Source organism: Balaenoptera physalus, assembly GCF_965194825.1.
Source record: "Balaenoptera physalus genome assembly, chromosome: 7".
NCBI classification, from domain to species: domain Eukaryota; kingdom Metazoa; phylum Chordata; class Mammalia; order Artiodactyla; family Balaenopteridae; genus Balaenoptera; species Balaenoptera physalus.
Window position 1 is genome coordinate 108,434,378 of NC_138886.1, and position 18,675 is coordinate 108,453,052.

At 47.5% G+C, this 18,675-nt stretch overlaps 2 protein-coding genes across 4 annotated transcripts; one reads left to right on the forward strand and one right to left on the reverse strand.

Annotated features, from left to right (window-relative positions):
* Positions 1–613: 613 nt before the first annotated feature.
* On the reverse strand, positions 614–5,637 carry LOC309664853 (uncharacterized protein). The gene is made up of 2 exons (XM_082470760.1): positions 5,515–5,637; positions 614–4,694 (listed from the first exon to the last, which is right to left on the reverse strand). The coding sequence occupies exon 2, from the start codon at positions 4,509–4,511 to the stop codon at positions 4,377–4,379; it is 135 nt and encodes a 44-aa protein (XP_082326886.1). The 5' UTR covers positions 4,512–4,694; positions 5,515–5,637; the 3' UTR covers positions 614–4,376.
* Positions 5,638–5,715: 78 nt separating this feature from the next.
* Positions 5,716–18,440, forward strand: CHMP7 (charged multivesicular body protein 7). Of its 3 annotated transcripts, none has more exons than XM_082470711.1 (10): positions 5,716–6,096; positions 8,012–8,183; positions 13,425–13,610; positions 13,747–13,880; positions 14,739–14,787; positions 15,021–15,140; positions 15,431–15,529; positions 15,741–15,801; positions 16,295–16,474; positions 18,181–18,440. In XM_082470711.1, exons 1-10 carry the CDS (start codon positions 5,798–5,800, stop codon positions 18,423–18,425), a joined length of 1,545 nt encoding a protein of 514 aa, XP_082326837.1. In that variant the 5' UTR covers positions 5,716–5,797; the 3' UTR covers positions 18,426–18,440. The 3 variants fall into 3 exon arrangements, with proteins under 3 accessions (XP_082326837.1, XP_082326838.1, XP_082326839.1); XM_082470712.1 differs by lacking the exon at positions 18,181–18,440 and adding an exon at positions 16,702–18,154; XM_082470713.1 differs by lacking the exons at positions 15,741–15,801; positions 18,181–18,440 and adding an exon at positions 16,702–18,154.
* The last annotated feature ends 235 nt before the right edge of the window (positions 18,441–18,675 follow it).

The window sequence follows — 18,675 nt, forward strand, 5'->3', positions numbered from 1 at the left end:
TGGGGATTCCCTCTAAGACTGGCCTTCCCTGGTGTCTTTAATTTTCAGATTTATCCACACATACACTACTGGTTTTCCTACTTTGATACTGGTTCCCAAGGAGGATTTTGCCTGTAGGTTTCTGCTCTAGTAAGTTGTGATTCTCTGTATCTGCCTGTCTTTCTCTCCAATTTTTGTAGTAGAAGTTTGCCCTTTGATCTCAATTCTCTGATGGATCTAAGAGTTGTTAATCTATTGTTTTTTCAGCTCTTTTCTTGTTTGGACAAAGTGATGACTTCCAAGTTACTTACGTTCTGGACTGGAAATATAGAACAATTTAGAAGGAAAGAGTGGAAGAGAAGACAGTGAGATTAAAAAGGGATAATTTCTTTGGAGTAAAACTGAACAGTTTCATAAATGGTCACTGAGGCATTCTAGAAGATCATGGTTGTTAATGGGTAGATAGCAACAACCTCCTGTGGTTTGCAAGTTTTGAAGAAAGAAGAAAGGGGATTTCCCACATCTGTGATTGCTCTAACCCCTCTGTCTGAACATGCAGGCAATTAAATTTAGAGGCATTTCAGCCCCAAACAGCTAAGAAACAAATAGTCATTCAAATAAGTAAAAGATACAATTACTGTATTAGTACATTATATTTGGATAAATATTCTTATGCTGTAAAGGATAGGCCTTGATGAAATTGTTTCTTTACTCATAGTTTGATCAATTAAATTCATTCATTTATTCATTCAACAAACTGAGTCCTTAGGATGTGCCAGGCACTGTGCTAGAAACAAACATAATTAAGAACACAGTCCCTACCAGGAAGGCACTTAAGCTAGTCAGAGAGACAGGCACACAAACAGAAACTTAGAAAACAATGTGGCACATTAAATAATAGAGAGGTACACAGGTTATAGAAAAATAAGGAGGGACACCCAATCCAGCCTGGAGCAAGAAGGAGGGAAGAGGAAAGAAAGATCGGGGAAGTCTCCCATAACACAGCGGTGCCTGGCTTCTTCCCCTATAAACCTTGTAGGCTAAGAATAATGTATTTTCCTTCTCAGTCCTCTTTTAGCCAAGTCCTAATGGCTGTAAATCGTAGAGATAAGAACTAGAAATAACTGGATAATGCAACAGGGCATGCATATTTCTACAAGAATGATGAAGCATCCCCAATAAGCAGATGAGATGACACGGAGCATCGTGCAGCACGGAGGCACTGTAGTAGCACCTGCAGAGTTTGTGCTTTATGGCTGAAGTGAGGCTGCTTCGGTGTCCGGCCAAAAACATATTGGAGCATCAGTAAATAAATATCACTGCCATGATACGCTGATGTTTAGGTGGCATTTTGTTCTTCAGACTCCGCAGAACTAAAGAACTTCTGCAATCACACATCTACAGTAGGTACTACATTTAGAAGCAGGAGGTGGGCGCTAGAAAAAAACTCAAGATCGTAACATAGAAACCTTTAATTCACAGAGGAGGAATCTGAGAGGACACCTGCTTGTCTGAGGCCATGCAGCTCTTTACTACAGAGATGAAACAGGAATGCAGGTCTAGGTGATTTCTTTATTTTTTTTTAAATTGAATAATATCCAAGTGTCGAGCTATGTGCTGGGTACAAAATATGAAATTTATACTCACTGATACTTCTCTACTGTCCTCCACTCAACCTCCTGCCACAAGTATCATACAGTCTCTCTCATAAATACTTTAGATGTATCTATAAGATATACTTTTAATAAAACATAATCACCATACCATTGCACTCAATTTGCTAATATCATCAAATACCCAGTTTAATACTGAAAGTATCTAATGATCATAGATGGGTTTTTATGATTGTTTGTGTAAATTGGACCCAAATCAGATCTAATAACATTGCCCATTAAACGTCCCTTTGTTGCCATTATTTTTTGAAGAAACAAGGTCGTTATCTAGTAGAATACCCCAGTCTGGATTTTGCTAATTGCAACCTCAGTTTTCACTAACATGTTCCTCTACCTTCTGATTTTTTTTTTTTTAACCTCCATCAACTAGTACTTAGATCTAATGCCTTGATCAGATTAAGGTTCAATTTTTTGACAAAAATACTTCATAGGTGGTTCTGTGTACTTTCCATCACATTACTTCGGGAGGCAAGTAATGTTGGGTTGTCTTTCCTTTTGTGATGTTAAGATTAACCAGCAGGTGTTGTCAAACTGACCCATCCATCCTAAAATGCCAAGGGTGCTATGTTAGATGGGGTGTTCAGACAAGGCCTTTCTGATGAAGTGACCTTTAGGCTGTGACCTAAGGATGAAAAAGAGCCAGTCCTGCAGAGCAGAGGAAGAGTGTAGCAGTTGGAAGCCCGGCAGAGTGAAAGAGCTTGCCATATACCCAGCCGCCCCTCTCAGGATCAGCAGAGCTTTCTTTCCATTCTCCGCCACTCCCAGTAGCTCTTCCAATCTCCAACAGGTGGAAGCAGAGAACTCTGCGCCCAGAGGTGTCAGGAACCCAGTGGCACTTTGAGATACAGGTGGTCACAGGTACACAACTTTGCTCTCCTGAAAACGCTTAGGAGCAGGACTATTTTATCAGACTCAGAGACCTAAGGGAGAAAACAATCTGGTCTCTCTCATGACACAAACCAACCGGCCATTTAATAGGACATGAGAGCATGGTCAAAATATGGTTCTCAGGGTACAACTCATTTGCTCACATTACATACTATTCTTCGTTTCTGGAATGTTCTCCACCAGACTCAAAATAGTCGTGGTTCAAGTTTCTCTTCTGAAAAATGGAAAAAGTGCCAGAACATCTCACAGGGTTGTGTCAAAGTCTGGTCTTTGTTTACAAAGCCAGACACCAGTTAAAGTGCTCAGGATAGATTTTAATCAGTAATATACTATTGCAATAGAGAAAAGAGCCCAGGGTGATACTCAACTTTGATTTGTACAGAGGTGACTGGGCTCTTTAAAGGGAGAATGAGGGAATAGGGAAGAGGGTGAGGGTGTCTCAGTAGGGTCAGGCCAGTGAAAAATTACAAACCGCAGGAAGGGAGGGTTGATCCTTGTAAAACTCATTTGGGTTTGCTAACTAGGGCTTATCAAAGTAAGACTCCTCCCCTCCCACAGAGGCCAGGAGACAGGAGCCCTGTCTTCAGGTGTTGGCTGGAACATACAGTAAATTTTTTGACAACCTTGAGTTTTCTCAGGTAGGCATGTTAAGCAGGGCTAGGGTCATCCAATGAATATGCCTCGAGCTGCCAGAAACCATGTTAGTGTTTGTTCATGTCTTTATGGGCCAAGGTGGGCAGGTATAGTTAAGAAGAGGCTTCAGAGGAACCTATCCAGAGCGGGGTCGAGGAAAATTTCTGTCAGTTGTTACGAGTATTAAATGAGATACTGACTGTGAAAGTACTTGTAAGACTATAACACAACACATTAGTATCGATGGACACATTCATTCATGTAACCAATCATATCCCTTCCCCTCCTTCAAAATGCTTATTAAAATTCTTCCTTACACTGAGTCCCAACTACTAAATATCCTGCCACTCAGTGATAACACCTACTACATTATGTGCTAGGTATTTTACATACATCATAACATTTCCTTCAAACAGCCCTATTAGGAAATATTATTTTACAGAAGAGGCTCAGAAAGTTTAGGTACTTGATCAAGGTCACACAGCCAGTGAGAGGCAGAAGTGAAATTTACATTCAACTCTGATGATTGTTACCTGGTTCCATAAAACAAGAAACTCCTTTCACTTTTTTTTTTTTTTTTTTTTTTTTGCATTTCATCACTTAATGTTTAAGCTCTCACACTGGATTTTTACAAGCTGGTGAACAATGACAAATTATTTCTCCCACAGAACTATAACCACGTTCCCAAACAGTATAAATATATGGTTGAGCTAATGTTAATACACATCACCATTTTATCCATTACATAATAAAACAAATGGTCAAGTATCCAAATATTAAGTCACACAGCTCAAAAGGCGTATAAAATATTAAATGTCTGCTCAATTCATTAGCAGAGACCCACTTCTTTTTTTTTTTTTTGCAAGAGAGGTTGGGAATCACACTTCAAACAAAAATAAGTTGGTAAACAACTTCAGGTAAGTATGAAAAAAAATTACAAGAATTTCAGAAATTTTGCGATTAAGAATTGTTTTCGCTACAATAACAAAGTATTTCTACCCCCAAAGTGCAAACATTAAAATTAACTATAAGGCTTTTTTGCCTGGAGACCTTAAAAAACATGTGCTTCAGTACAGGCAGATTTTCAAAATGGAGGTGTTCTATAACAGCACAAAATGAGATTTATAGACAGACATTAAATAATCACTGTTTCTAACCACTCTTATGGGGGCATCTTTGTGGAGTATAATGAATTTCTACAGTTCACTTGTCTGCATAGAGGTCGTGCTGTGCCTGGCAGTAATCTCCACTGCCCTTCAGAAACTCCATAAACGTGTGACCAAGAACACCACAGATCTGAGGAATACGTCTACTCATTGAAGACTGTGGCCTAATCATACAGCTGGTCCCGAGGCGGCGGCGGCAGGGCAGGGGCGGCGGTGGTCGTCGCGGGGCGGCGGCTTCGAGGGCTTGGGCTGGGGCACCGGACTCGCTCCTGCAGCGAGCGGCTCCGAGAAGAGCGCGCAGCCTCGCCGCCCCGCAGTCCCGAGAGCCAGTATGCGTGCGGAGGCCTCCTTTCGCCTTTTAAATGGTTCAGTTAAAAAGAAAACCAATTTATTCTTAACACACTGGACGTGTTTCTTGCTGAGATTTTTTTTGTGAGACTCGAACAAGATCCTAAGATATTAGAAAGGCAAGACTCAAGTTACTCACCTTTCAGTTTATGAAATATTTCTACGGAACCACTATGCGTGGTAGATATTTAAGCCATTGCTTAAATATCAGGACACAGACTAGTAAATGCTAAATTGTTCAGTCCAGGAAAGAGATCATCAGGACAGTCGGAAACGGTTCCAAGGAAGATTGGGAGGGGGGGAGGGGGAGCGCCGCGTGGTATGTGGGATCTTAGTTCCCTCACCAGGGATGGAACCCATGCCCCCTGCAGTGGAATCGCGGAGTCTTAACCACTGGACCGCCAGGGAAGTCCCTCAAGGACGATCAGAATTGAGCTGGATCTTAAGGGATCCATAGGATACTGATTCTGAGAAGGAAACAGAGGGACACTCCAGAAGGTGGGGAGCAAGTAGAAGCTTATATATCCCTGAAATTCGGCGTATACACTGTCACAGAGCTTGAGTGACCAACAGTTTCGTTTATCCGCTGATATTACGGTAAACGGAAGCTAACTTGGAAGTTTAAATTAAACGTCCGAAGTAAGAACGCCTGGTCTAGGAGCACTAAACGGTGATCCACGCGGGCGATCCTGGTACCTCTGGCGCCCCTTAGCGGGACTCTCCAGTCCTACTACCCGAAACCACCGCAAGTCTGAGCATAATCGTTTGCCTCTCTACAACACTATGCCAAACTCCACGATTACCGAGAGGTCGCGACACGCACTTACCCGCCGCGCAAGCGCTACATCCTCCTTTCCGCACAAAGGCTGCGGGAGGAGGGGTCGGCGCAAGCGCTCTGAGTTTCTCGGAAAATAGGGTCATCATCCCGCCTCCTGGCGCAAGCCGGTAGAGAAACGCATGCGCTGTGAGGAAGCACGGGACTTATTTCACGCGGCGGTGACGTAATGACAGAGGAGGAGGCGGCCCAGGAACGGAAGCCGGGAAGGAACCAGGGCGGAAGGGGATCAGGGCCAGTGCTGTGTTCGGAGCCTCGGCTGGGCTGGGGTTCCAATGTGGTCCCCGGAGCGGGACGCCGAGGCCCCGGCCGGGGGAGACCCGGCGGGCCTACTGCCCCCCGAGTGGGAGGAGGATGAGGAGCGCTTGTCCTTCCTGTTCTCCGCTTTCAAAAGGAGTCGCGAAGTGAACAGCACCGACTGGGACAGCAAGATGGGCTTCTGGGCGCCGTTGGTGCTGAGCCACAGCCGCCGCCAGGGGGTGGTGCGCCTGCGTCTGCGGGACTTGCAGGAGGCCTTTCAGCGCAAGGGCAGCGTCCCGCTGGGGCTGGCCACCGTGCTGCAGGACCTGATGCGGTGAGGGCGGGCCCGTTCCGGGGGCGGGGCGGCTCCCCGCGGGCAGGGACCCAGGTCGTTCGCCCAGCCCGGGGTCTGGCCTCCAGGAGCCGTCTGTGTTTGCTCAGTGGGCGAAGAAGGAGGCCGGGTTAGGGGTGTTTGGAGGGAGAGGGAGGCGGGGTATAGGGGGAGATTGAGGGGCCAGGATAGCCTGATTAGATGAGATCCAGACGGTAAGAGGAGAAGCCAGCCTGGCGGAGGTGACAGTGATTTGTCTGGACTGGAATCCCGTTATGTAGTTATTTCATAGGGGCTTCCACATTTGAATAACCCCGGAACAGAAGGTCTGTGAGACAGGATTTATTGAACTAAGGAAGGGCAGAGCTAAGAAGAAGGTAGTGGTGGGGAAGAGGCCTGTACGGGTCTTGCCAGCAGCCTCCACCCCATCCCCGCCACAGGTCATGTGTCTGGCCTCTCTTGATGACCCGAGAAGGTCCTGTAGGTGCTACCTGTGCGACAGGTGCAGGGTTTTGGAGGTTCCTGAGGCGGTAGCATGCACATCAAACAGACGTACTGCACTTTGTAGCGGGCAGGTATTATGCATACACCATCTGGCTCCCTCAGCAGTCCTGTGGGTGAGGTGACAGAATTATCCTCAGCAGACAGAAGAGGAAGCTGAGCCACAGAGAGATCGAGCGACTTGCTGGGGGTTACACAGCTGGATAGAGGTCATGCCGGGGCTGGACCCCGGGTCTTCTGATTCTAAAGCATTTGCACTTCACGTTGTATATGTCATACCCAGAGCAGCCTCGCAAGCACAGTGACTCCCTCCGTGACTGAAGACGAAAGTCAACTTTGATATGTTGCTTTTAGCTCTCTGCTCTTCCTGATTAAGAGATCTCCCTTCTCCCCAGCCCCCTTCCCTTGGCTGACATTGATGGGGCAAGCCATTTCTGGAACTTCACCTTTCTAGGAAAGTGTACTGTGGGCAGTTTCAGTTCATGCCCAACGTGGGGAGACAGTAGCTGAAAAAGTCAGTGAGGGGCAGGAAGAGTCTGGGCTTCCATATTACAACAGGACCATCCTCTGCCACTTCCCACCCAGAGACCTTTAGTACCTCGATTTCTCCTCTCCTGACTGCTAGCACTCCACTGATGCCTCTTGGGGCTTGATGGGGTCTGGGACCTGAAGAATTTCTCAGGGAGATATTTTTCCATAGAAGCAGCATAGCAGAGTGGTTAACAGCTTTGCGTGAGGGCCAGATGGCCTGGGTGCAAATCTTGGCTCTGCCACGTGCTAAATTATGTGACAGAGGAAAAATTATATGCCCCTCCATAAGCCTCAGTTTGACCAGTTATAAAATGTGATGATAATTATACTTAGGTTTATTGAGTATTTGAAGAGACACTCCTTATGTAGCCCTTAGCATAGTGACTGGCCCATGGGAAGCATTCAGTAAATTTAGCTACTTAACCCTAGTACCATGAAATGCTTATGTCTTATCTCCACCCAAGCTTAGGAATAGCAGAAAACCCTTTCTCTGAACGCCTTGGTATTCTTCGTCATGTCTTGCTCTTGACGTTAATCCATTATTTTCATTTGATCGTTTTGAGCTCCGTTTGTAACGGGAAGTCTCAACATAGGCTGTGTGGCCTCCTGTGCCTCTCTGTAGTCTTAGTGGAGAGCGTGCGTTTTGGAGCCAAATTATAGTTTAGCTTTGGCCTCTGTCATCTTCTCAGTCCCTCAGTTTTTTCTTGCAGAAAATTGTGAGGCTTAGAGCTGGAGCATAAACCGTACTGCTCCCAGTAGCTGGCACGGAGTCGGTGCCTGGTAAATGGTGTTTATGAGGATGATCAAGTTCCTCTTTGCGGGTAAGGAGGGAGGTGGGGACAGTGCAGTAAGCCTACTACATGTCTTTTTCTTTCTTTGCCTGCAGTCGAGGGGAGCTGCAGCGGGAGTCAGACTTCATGGCCAGTGTAGACAGCAGCTGGATCTCCTGGGGGGTCGGAGTCTTCCTGCTGAAGCCCCTCAAGTGGACTCTTTCCAATATGCTAGGGGATAATAAGGTTCCTGCCGAGGAGGTGCTCGTGGCCCTGGAGCTTCTTAAGGTGGGTGTTCAGAAGCAAGAGGTCTGGGTGTCTTCTGGAGTGATGGCAGGACCCTCCACGTTCCTTGGGTTGCTTGGGTGAATGGTTAGAAAAAGAACAGATCTTTTTTACACAGTGACAGAGTTGATAACTGAGTTTATCTAACCTCCCTTTCGCTGTACTTTGTAGTATTTAGTTGTTAGTTGGACCTGTCCACTTCACGGGTGAGCCTCTGTCTAGGAATTGTCAGTTAACACACAGTTGATTCTTTTCTGTATTTGTAGGGATTAATGATAAAAAGTTTAGAAAATGCTTTGCCTTCTGTAGTTTATGTGCAAAAATTTCTTTCTGAGGACCTTAGACTTTCAGCTTTGCCTTCCCCTAAATCAGGGAACTAGGCTCAGATGTCCTTCTTTTGTACTTACTTACCTCCATCAAAGAAGCCACCAGGCCCTTGATCCCTTCATGCTCTCCTGGTCAGTCGGCTTCCTCCTGGCCTGCCTTCCATCCGCAGCCCAGAGCATGCAGCTGATGCTTGACTGCTTCCCTTATCAACACCCTCGGGCGCCTCTGCAGCTCTCTCGGGCCACACCAGAGACACCAGCAAATCAGCCACCTTAGATCAGCCCCATGGTCCACCATCCCTGCCAGAGAACATCGCTGTATCGCCAAGCCTGGGGCCCCTTTCAAGGTCCCCAGCTTTAGGAGGGCCCTGGGAGCCACTCCGCAGGCCAGTGTTCTTGTCCCCTCCCCGGCCCTCCCACACACCTTGCATTCTCTGCAGTCACCGCACTGAGAAGGTAGAACCCCCTTAGTCGTGCCTTCAGCTGTCTGTCCGCCCACCTCCAGTTTGACTTCCTCTGAGCCCTGCTTTCTCCCCAAGCTCAGAGGATGAAGTGTCCTTCCTGTGTTCCCCGTGTGCTCTCGAGTCTGTCCCTACCCTTTGTGGCGTCTGTGACCCTGCAGATCTGTATATTCCTTCCCCCTCTCTGTCGATGCTCTCCTTCTTGAGCCTCTAAACCCACTCTGGTTCTCCCATCTCAGGATGACTCCTTGCGGGACCTGGGGCCCCTCCTAGTCACCGCTCTGTCTCTCCTTGTTGTCCCCACGTCCTCACCTCCACACACCCTTTAACCCAGGGCAGACCTGCTTCACCCCCATCATTCCACCCGATTGCTGTGGGCGAGGTTATAGTAACCTTAAGTGTGTGCGTGTGTGTGTTTATAAAGTTGACTGAACACCAGGTGGCAGAAGTAGACTCGGAGACAGTGGTTATTTTTTGAAACTCACAGACCAAGCCCAACCTCAGGGCCCTTGCATAGCCCTGGAGGCTTCCACACCGCTGGACACAGGTCGGAATCCCCCGCCCCTGCCCCGTGAGAAGCTCCAGTTTCTCCTCACCTCCACAGACGTCCCCCCAGCACCACCCTTTGGCTTGGGGAGCAGGTCTCCAAAATCTACCAACTCTCTCTGTCCCCCGGGAGTTTTGACTGAGCAGCATGCATTTTCTTCAGGGGAACACCTCTGCCCCTTTGCGCTGCACCCCCTCCCCGCCCAGGGCCCTGACCTCCAGGACCTCCGGGGCTCAGCCAAGACCTCACAGAAACTGTGGGGTGTTTTAGGTGGTTCTGGGCCAACTCCATCCCTCCCTGCGGTCTTTTACCTCCGGGGTCCTCCAGTCTGGAGCAAAGAGAGGTAGATCCATTTATCCCCACAGATGTGATTTTGGACTTAGTCTTTTGAGAGCAAACGCAGAGATGGGGGTGGGAGTGGAATTACATAGGTCTTCTAAGAACCAACAATAATTTTTGACAGAAAAGTAGTCTAATCCTATTTAGGTAGAAAAATAAATTTAGCTCTTCAGGGGCATGGACTGTTAAATCTGTACCCAGCTTACATCACTAAATAGAACACTTCACACTTATTCTCTTTCGGTGACGTCTGCTATCAAATATATGGTGACCTCAAAGATGCAGTTTTCTCCTGGGTTAGAGACTTGTTTTCATGTGTGAAAATAAAGGGTCTTATCTGGATATTTTTATAAAGCAAAAAAGCCCGTTTCTTCGGTAAATTGATTTTCCCAAGTCTAAACACAGAAAGCAGCCAGCAACTTTTAATTTTATTTGAAAAAAATACCAAAAAGTAAAAATTGCCCATAGATTTTGCTATTTAAAAATTTAAAGAAAGAAGTTAAAGTTTCCGTTCTATTCATCCCATTTCCATCTCTTTGGGTCCATTCCCTTCCTGCTTGTGTCTGTAAAAACACACGCATCTTTTCTTATTGAGCCTATTATATTACTTTCCATTGTATCTTCTTGTTGGCATTTAATACTTCCTGGAAACTTTATTTACTTGTTCATTTATTTACTATATAAGCTGTCTCCCCTACCAGAAGGAGAAGTTCCGTGGGCTCTGGGAACAGTGCCTGGTACATAGTAGAGAGTCAGTAAATATTAGTTAAGTAAATAAATGAATATACACATACATACATATCTATGTACATATACTCCATTTTTTTTTCCAGAAATGGAATCTGCTTTCACCTATTGGTCTGCAACCTCCTTTTTTTTTTATTTTTCACCTTAGTATATCGTGAGCATCTTTCCAGGTCCCTACACAATATAGATCTACTTCATTCTTTTGGATGGCTGCAGAATAATCTATAAACACGCCACAATTTATGCAATAGTTACCAAATGGATATTTGAGTCATTCCAATTTCTCCCTACTACAAAAAGATACTTCTTTGACAGCCTTGTGCCTACATGTATGTACTTCTACTTTTATTTTTATGGAATTGATTTCTAGAAATGCATATGTACATTTTAAATTTTAACAGAAATTGCCAAATTACTTTTCAAAAGTTTGTATAAATTTACACTTTCATGAAGATTGCATTAAAGTGTCCAGTCTCTTCATATCCTTGCCAGCACTGGATACCAGCAATCTTTCAAATTTTGCCCATTTGATGAACAAAAATGATACTTCCTATTTGTGATTTGAGCATCTTTTCACCTATCTACTGGCCATTTACATATTCCTTTCTGTGAATTGCCTCTTTATATCCTTTGCCTGTTTTTATTTTGGATTCTTTGTCTTTTATATTAATTTGTCGGAGTTCTTTGTTAGGGATAGATAGATATATAACATATTTAGTATTAGGGATGTTAATATTGTTTCCCAGTCTCTTGTTTGCTTTTCATTTTTATTTATGATGTCTTTTACTATATAAACGTTTTTATATTTCTGCAGTCAGAGTTCTCACATTTTCCTTTATGGCTCTTGAATTTCTGCTCTTGCTTAGGAAGGCATCCTCTACTTCAAGGTTACCAGATTTTTAAAATATTTTCTTCGAATTATTTTATACTTTCATTTTCTCAATTTAAGTTTTAGTAATTCGGTATGTATTTTTGTATATGTGGTAGAGAAAAACTGTTTTCTTCTAAATGGGTAGCCAGTTGTCTTAACATCATTTGTTACTGTTGTGTACCATTAATGTATGTGTGTGTGGACAGCACACCGTTCTTACTACAGTAGCTTTGTAGTAAATGTTTTTATCTGACAGCACAGTCAGATCTAATGAAAGCTCTAGTTTCTGTCTTATTAGACTCTTCTGCTGCCTTGGATACTGTTGACCACTCACTGCTTAAAATTTTCCATTACCTTGACTTTGTTGTCACTGCAACGCAGGTTCTCCTTGGTTCTCCCCAAGCAGTTTCTGCATCGCTTTTGTGAGCTCCTTCATCTCCTGAACGTTTTGAACGTTGGTCTTCCTTCAGCTTATTACTTTGCTCTCTGCATTTCCTTGGGTAACTCATTTATACTTGCGATTTTAACTACCTTCTGTATGCTGAGGACTTTCAGATTAATATATCTCCTGCCCTGGCGTCTCCTTCGAGCTTCAGATTTTTATATCCAATTATCTCCTGTACAATCTCAAGCACCCCAAACCAACATGTCCAAAATGGAATGTTTTGTCTTGCCTGTAAAGTATGCTTTTCCTCCTGAATTCTTCCTGTCAATCCACCCAGTCACTCAATCCAGAGCCCAGGAGTCATCCTAGATTCCTCTTTCGCCTCTCCCCCCAGACCCAGTCACCATGGACTGCCAGTTTTATCTTTTAACTTTTGCTTGAATCCCTCCCTCTTTGTCCCTATTCCCATTGCCCTGTTCAGTCCCTCGTATTCTCTTGCATCAGTGGTCTCCCTGCCTCTGAGCCCAACTCCTGCAATCCATCCTTTCCCCGTTGTCAGCTACATCTCTGTTAATCTAGCCGTGGCCTTCCCTTCAGGGACTACCCACCATCTGCAGAGTAAAGGACAGCACAGAAGATACATTACACTTTGTATGTGGTAGAAGGGCTTCTGCTTTCTCAGCCCTTCCCACCCGCATCCATAAACACCACACTGACTCAGACTCCCTGCCGTTGAGGGACTCATGACCATCCCTCTTCCCACGATGCCCTTCCCACTGACTTCACCTAATGACTTATTCACCCTACAGGATTCTGCTCAACAATCTTTTTTTGTGTGTGAGCAATTTATGAACTCCTTGGGTATTCCTTCCCTGTATTTTCATAGCATTCTGTGCATACTCCAGTAAATATTTCTTGTTTACAGGAGACCGAGAGAGTCATTTCCGTGAAAGAGGAAGACGGTGGCATTGTTTTTTGGAACTTGTATTTCTTAGACTTCTCACAAAAATCCTATCCCACCCATTTGTCACATAAGACTCCTTTATAGACTCAATAATGTTCCGGTTTGCAGGATTGCCATTTGGCATAAAAATGGAGAGACCAGGATTGGCAGGGAATTTAAATATCATCTCATCCACCTTCTCCAGTTGGTGAGTGGGATGCTGAGGACCAGTGACACTGACTGGTCCAGGGTCACACGGGCTAGGCCAGCCACCGGGCCTTGGCTCTCATTCCTGGCCATTGCACCCCACCACACCACCTCATTCTCCCCTTGGGGGACCACGGGCCAGGGAGCTGCAGAGACATGAGGTCCTAGATGGAAGGGCAGGCACACATCTGGCTCCCAATATATTACGTACCTCATTTCATCCGTGTTCCCCAGACTTTCCTCCGAGGTTTAAAAAAAAAACACAAATCCTTTTTCCTTTTCCAAAGCTGAAGACAGGGTCGGTGCTCCCCTGCTCTTCTTGCCTTGTGTGATCGTGGATCTGAAGCACGGGGTCAGGGCTCTCCGGGTTCCGTGGGCAGCGATCAGGGCCCGCGAGCACCTTTCACTTTCCCTGCAGGAGAAGGCTGAGGAGGTGTATCGTCTGTATCAGAACTCCCCTCTCTCCTCCCACCCCGTGGTGGCCCTGTCGGAGCTGAGCATCCTCTGTGCGGGCTCCTGTCTGGACGAGAGGACCTTCTACTTGGTGTTGCTGCAGCTGCAGAAAGAGAAGCGAGTCACCGTCCTTGAGCAGAACGGGGAGAAGGTATGGAAACTCGCTGCTCCTTCCCTGACTCACCGAGGACTTGTTCAGCGTGTACTGACATGCCCGCCCGCATCCCTGCCTGGTGATTTCTCAGCATTTGGGGTCGGGGCAGCAGTAATTTGTCCCTGTCCCTCAGATTGTGAAGTTTGCCCGGGGCCCACACGCCAAGGTCTCTCCTGTCAACGACGTAGACGTCGGGGTTTACCAGCTGATGCAGAGCGAACAGCTGCTGTCGCGCAAGGTGGAGTCCTTATCCCAGGAAGCAGAGAGGTAACTCCCGCTGAGCTGAGCACCTTTGACCCCCACCCTGGCCCTCAGAGCTGGTGTCCGTGGGCGCTTAACAAAAAAAGGTTTTTGTTTTTTTTTTTTTTACTAATTGTGAAAGTACTGACTGTTCAGTGCAGCCATCATGGAAAGCACAGACTATCACAAAGGAGAAAAAAATGAATTCCTCCCCCAAAGAGTACAGCTTTTAACACTACGTTTATGCTCTTCCGTGCCAGGATCCATTTAACCAGTGTTTATTGAGCTAGGCCTTGTCTTGGGGACTTGGGGATACAGTAGTGAACGAGACAGGTCTCTGCCTTCCAGGGGTCTTGCTGAGGGACCTCTGCTCTTCCCCTCCAATGACTGTGCAAGGCGTCCCTGCTAAAGGCACATTACCACTTCTCCAAAAAGTAGGGTATGTAGACATGGAATTAGAATGTGCTTGTTCACGCCCTCTTACAGTGGGAGAAACCCCATGTTGTGGGAAGGCCAGCGTCGTTGGTGGTGTTAGGAAGTCACTCCCTACCTCCTGGCTCCCAGGATGGGAATTTGTCTTCAGGGTGCCTCGTCAGCATGTTTGCACACCCCCGCCCACCCGCCCCGCCCCCGCTGTGGGTTGAAACAGCTTTTCCTTGGTCCTTTGCCTTTCCCACGGGCAGACCCGCCCAGCCCGCATCTCAGCTTGCTGCAGGGGTTTGGCGGTGGGCTGTTGGGCATCGTTTTTCTGGCCATTGGGTGGAATGAATTTGATCTTCAGATTTGAAAGTACCTTCACTAAAAGTGCTACTCTTGGGGACACTTCAGGACCCTGCCACCCGCATCGTCCGGCCTCATCATCTTGAGCTGTCCCTTTGTTCGTAGGCATAAAGAAGAAGCCCGCCGGGCATGCCGAGTAGGAAAGAAGCAGCTGGTGAGTTCTCTCTCTTCCCCCCACAGCTGTGTACCTGTGCCCACAGCAAGAGGAGCCCCAGTTCAGGGAGTGACCTTCTTGGGGGGAACAGTCTGCGGGTGGCCCAGGCACCACAGCCTGTTTTACAAACCTGGGGTGGTCTTATCATCTGGGAAGTGCTCTCTTCCTCTAGCCCTTTCGCCTGCCCGGTCTGACCCTGACCATGACCATGTCTCCACACCCCGCCCCCCCAGGCCCTGAGGTCTCTCAAGGCCAAGCAGCGGACGGAGAAGCGCATCGAAGCCCTGCATGCCAAGCTGGACACTGTTCAAGGCATCCTGGACCGGATCTATGCCTCGCAGACAGATCAGATGGTAGCCACTGCCCCTCTGCCCCAGTGCTTGGCTGGTCTCTGCGGTGTCCACCGCTCATCCCCTCCGCTGTGGCTGGCTTTGCTGTTTGGAGGAGGCCTGGGTTCTTTCAGGATATGCCTGGGACTGCCTTTGCCTCTCCCATTGGGCAGTTTTGGCCTCAGTGGACATGGGGTGAATCATGCATGGGTGGGGAAAAAAAAACACAAAGCTTTCTTTTGGAGATGAAACAATATTGTCTGTATTTTGCCCAGTGTTCTTTATCTGCACTGATAACTTTGTTTTCTCTTCAGGTTTTCAATGCGTATCAGGCCGGGGTAGGAGCACTGAAACTCTCCATGAAGGATGTCACAGTGGAGAAGGCAGAGAGCCTTGTGGATCAGATCCAAGAGGTACAGGAGGGGGCGGGAGGACACACCTACACAAGGCAGTTCCAGAGGACAGAAGTGACTTTGTCGTACCTCCTTCTTTCCCAAACTGTTTACCTTGTGAACTTGAGGACGCTTTCCTTGATTCTCCAATGGGGCAGCATTACTTTGTAACCCTGAACACTGAGACCCAAAGACCATTCAGAGTTCAAGGCCTTGTGCTTTTCTCTTACAGCTGTGTGACACCCAGGACGAAGTTTCTCAGACTCTGGCTGGTGGGGTAACCAATGGCTTAGGTGAGTTGACATGGTGATTCCGTCTTCTTTCCTCTCTAAGATGACTTCAGCCCCTTGTGCTGTGATAGGTGCGGCTGTGGATCTGGTTTTTTTGGTGCAGGCAGGGCTGGCCCACCCTCCCCTCTCTGTGGGGCTTCTCCACAGGAGTAAGGAGAAGGAATTGGCATTTCCTCCTTGACAGGCTGTGCTAACGACGCCTTGGTGCTCCGGCGTCCCTTACTCCCTAGGCCTCTTCAAGGGCAAGGAGAAGCAGGGTCCATTCCATGGTGTTAGCAAGATACACCTCCTTGATGACTCGGCTCTGTGTGTGGAAGAAGCGATCTGCTTGAAGGTGTCCTCTGCCTCCCAACTCACACGAGTTTTTGAATAAACCTTCAAGGGGGCCTGGGCATCTTTTGTAAAGCCGAGCTGGGTTTGCAGTCCTCAATCCTTGACTCATTAATGCATTTCCTCCCTGGACTTCATGTGTCCTTATGTCGTCTTTTCTTTCCAGACTTTGACAGTGAGGAACTGGAGAAGGAATTGGACATCCTCCTTCAGGACACCACCAAAGAACCTTTGGATCTGCCCGACAACCCCCAGGAGACGTTTCATACCCACAGTGTGCCTACCCCTAGGATCTCGGACGCTGAACTTGAAGCTGAACTTGAGAAACTGTCCTTATCAGAGGGAGGTACGGAGCTGTATTCCCAGGGCTGCTGGTGGGCCTGTGGTCCTCTGGCTGACAGTAGCGAGGCTCGAGGTTAACGTTTCCCAGCCCCGTTGCCCAATCTGCCAGGGTACCGAAGTCGGGTGAGGGAGTTGTGGGCTCATTATTCAGACTCGGTCCCTTAAACACTGGGATGCTTTCATCTCAAAGATCTACCTGGTATAGAGTTCAGTCATTTCTTCTCCTTGCAGGTTTGGTCCCAAGCAGTAAATCTCCAAAAAGACAATTGGAACCGACTCTCTAAAGCCATTGTAGGACCCTCAAGTGAAGGACCCTCATGTCAAAGAGAGACCAGGCTTGTGTGTGTGTACATAGTTATTTAAACGAGAAACTCTCGGAATGTGTTGGAAAGAGGAGGAAGGACAACCATTTTGATGTATCTGGATACTACCACTTACTACGGGACAGATAGAATTTCCGGAAGCGTGCTCCCGAGGCGTGCTGCCAGCTGGGCTCATGGCCCTGCCTTCTCGTCTTTATAGTGCCGCAGTTTATACAGTTCTGTGTTTGCCCTGTCGTCTCTCATAGCCTGCGGCTCCTGCCATGGGCTCAGTTAGGTTTGTCTTCCCCCACCAGCTTTGTTCCGGCCAGCGAAGGCGAAAGATTGGTGCAGCTTTGCCAAATCAAAATCTGTCCTCGTCCCCCACCCTCACTGTGTTTAGAGGAGTTTATTCTGTCAGTAGGTCTGTTACACAGCTCTTCCCAGCCCTACTCTGTTTCCATTGGTAGCGAGAAGAAGGAGAATCAAACAGCTGCCACGTTATGGAGAAACACGCAGTGTGAAAGGTTCTCCCCTGGGGTTCAGATTCTCCAGGTGTTCAGAAAGAGAGGTAACCCCTGAGTGGCTCAGAGTCGTGACGGTTGGAGAGGGGGCTTGTGGGGTTGGTGGCCACTGCTGCCTCTTCCATCTTATGCAAAAGACGACCTGCTGACTTGAGAAATGGTTACTCTTGGTCTTTTGAATTTGACGAGGAGAAGCCCAGGTGACTACAGGGCCCCGGGTGTCCAAACCCCATATGCTTTCTTAAAAAGGCATCATCTTTGCCTTGCCCCCGTGGTGAATAAATTAAATATAACTTAAATACATAAATCAGAAGAAGCCACACAACAGCACACCTCCCCTTCTTGAGCCTGGCAGACAACAGCAGGTTGTTTGAATTTCAGAAGCATTTTACGTTGTAGCCCACCACTCGGGGCAGGGGATCCGAGCCAGGATGTGCAATAGAAGCAGAGGACGGTGGCCTCGGCCACGTCTGCTGTGTGCTCCCCCGGTCCTGCTCTGCGTCCGGCCCCGCCTCCTGAAGGCCCATCTTCCTACTTCCTTTGACGCGTGGGAGAGGATGGCGGAGGGGGACAGGCAGGAGAGGGCCTGAGTGTGCTGGCAGCAGGGAGAAGAAAAGACACCAGCCACACTGCCGCTCTGCCGCGCAGTCCCAGACGCCTGCCTGGCCCTCGGCCCGGCCCCTCCTGCTTAGGGTGCCGGAGAACAGAGGGGAGGGATTTGCTCCAGGCCAGGAGCACAAATCGCTGTTCAACAAGTTTCTCTCCCACTCGGCCTTGGGAAACTGAAATGTTGGGGGTGAAGAGAAACAATCACTATTTTTTCTTTTTTTATCTGGTAAATAATTAAAAGAAAAACCCTGAGCGCCTCGTCCTCGTCTCTTTTTTAGGTTGTATACAGTGCCTTGGTCCTTCCTGCATCCCCACCCTCACCTCCAGCATGCACACACGGGTTCTTTCACTGATGCCACAGGAGAAGGCTGACTGGCTTCCTAGCGGGAGTCCCCAGCTGCTGGGAAAGTGGTCAGCTTACCTGATGGCTCTCACGCTGATGCTGTTATTAAATGGCCTCTTTTGTTTAAGAACGTGTCATCATTTTCCTTACTCTTTTCTTTTCCCTCTTCCCTCTAAATGACCCACTTTCCTCGGCCCGTGTGATCGTACCATATTTTAGTCTGGCACCAGTAGTTACTCAGCGCCTGTTACATGCGTGGGGTTTGCCATCCATGGCGGGAGACAGGTTTTGAGCCTGCGAGCAGAGCTAGAACGGACTAGAAGATCTGCTGCAGCACTTGGTACGTTAGCAGGTGAACCAACCAGGAAAAGGCGTCCGGAGGAGCCAAGAGCAGAGACGGTTTGAACAGAACAGAGTGAAGACAGGCCGG

Coding starts and splice junctions, on each gene's coding strand:
- LOC309664853 (XM_082470760.1), bottom strand. CDS start 4,511: ATGATTAGGCCACAGTCTTCAATGAGTAGACGTATTCCTCAGATCTGT.
- CHMP7 (XM_082470711.1), top strand. CDS start 5,798: ATGTGGTCCCCGGAGCGGGACGCCGAGGCCCCGGCCGGGGGAGACCCG. Junction 13,611..13,746: donor TTGAGCAGAACGGGGAGAAG/GTATGGAAACTC, acceptor CCTGTCCCTCAG/ATTGTGAAGTTTGCCCGGGG. Junction 15,802..16,294: donor TGGGGTAACCAATGGCTTAG/GTGAGTTGACAT, acceptor TTTTCTTTCCAG/ACTTTGACAGTGAGGAACTG.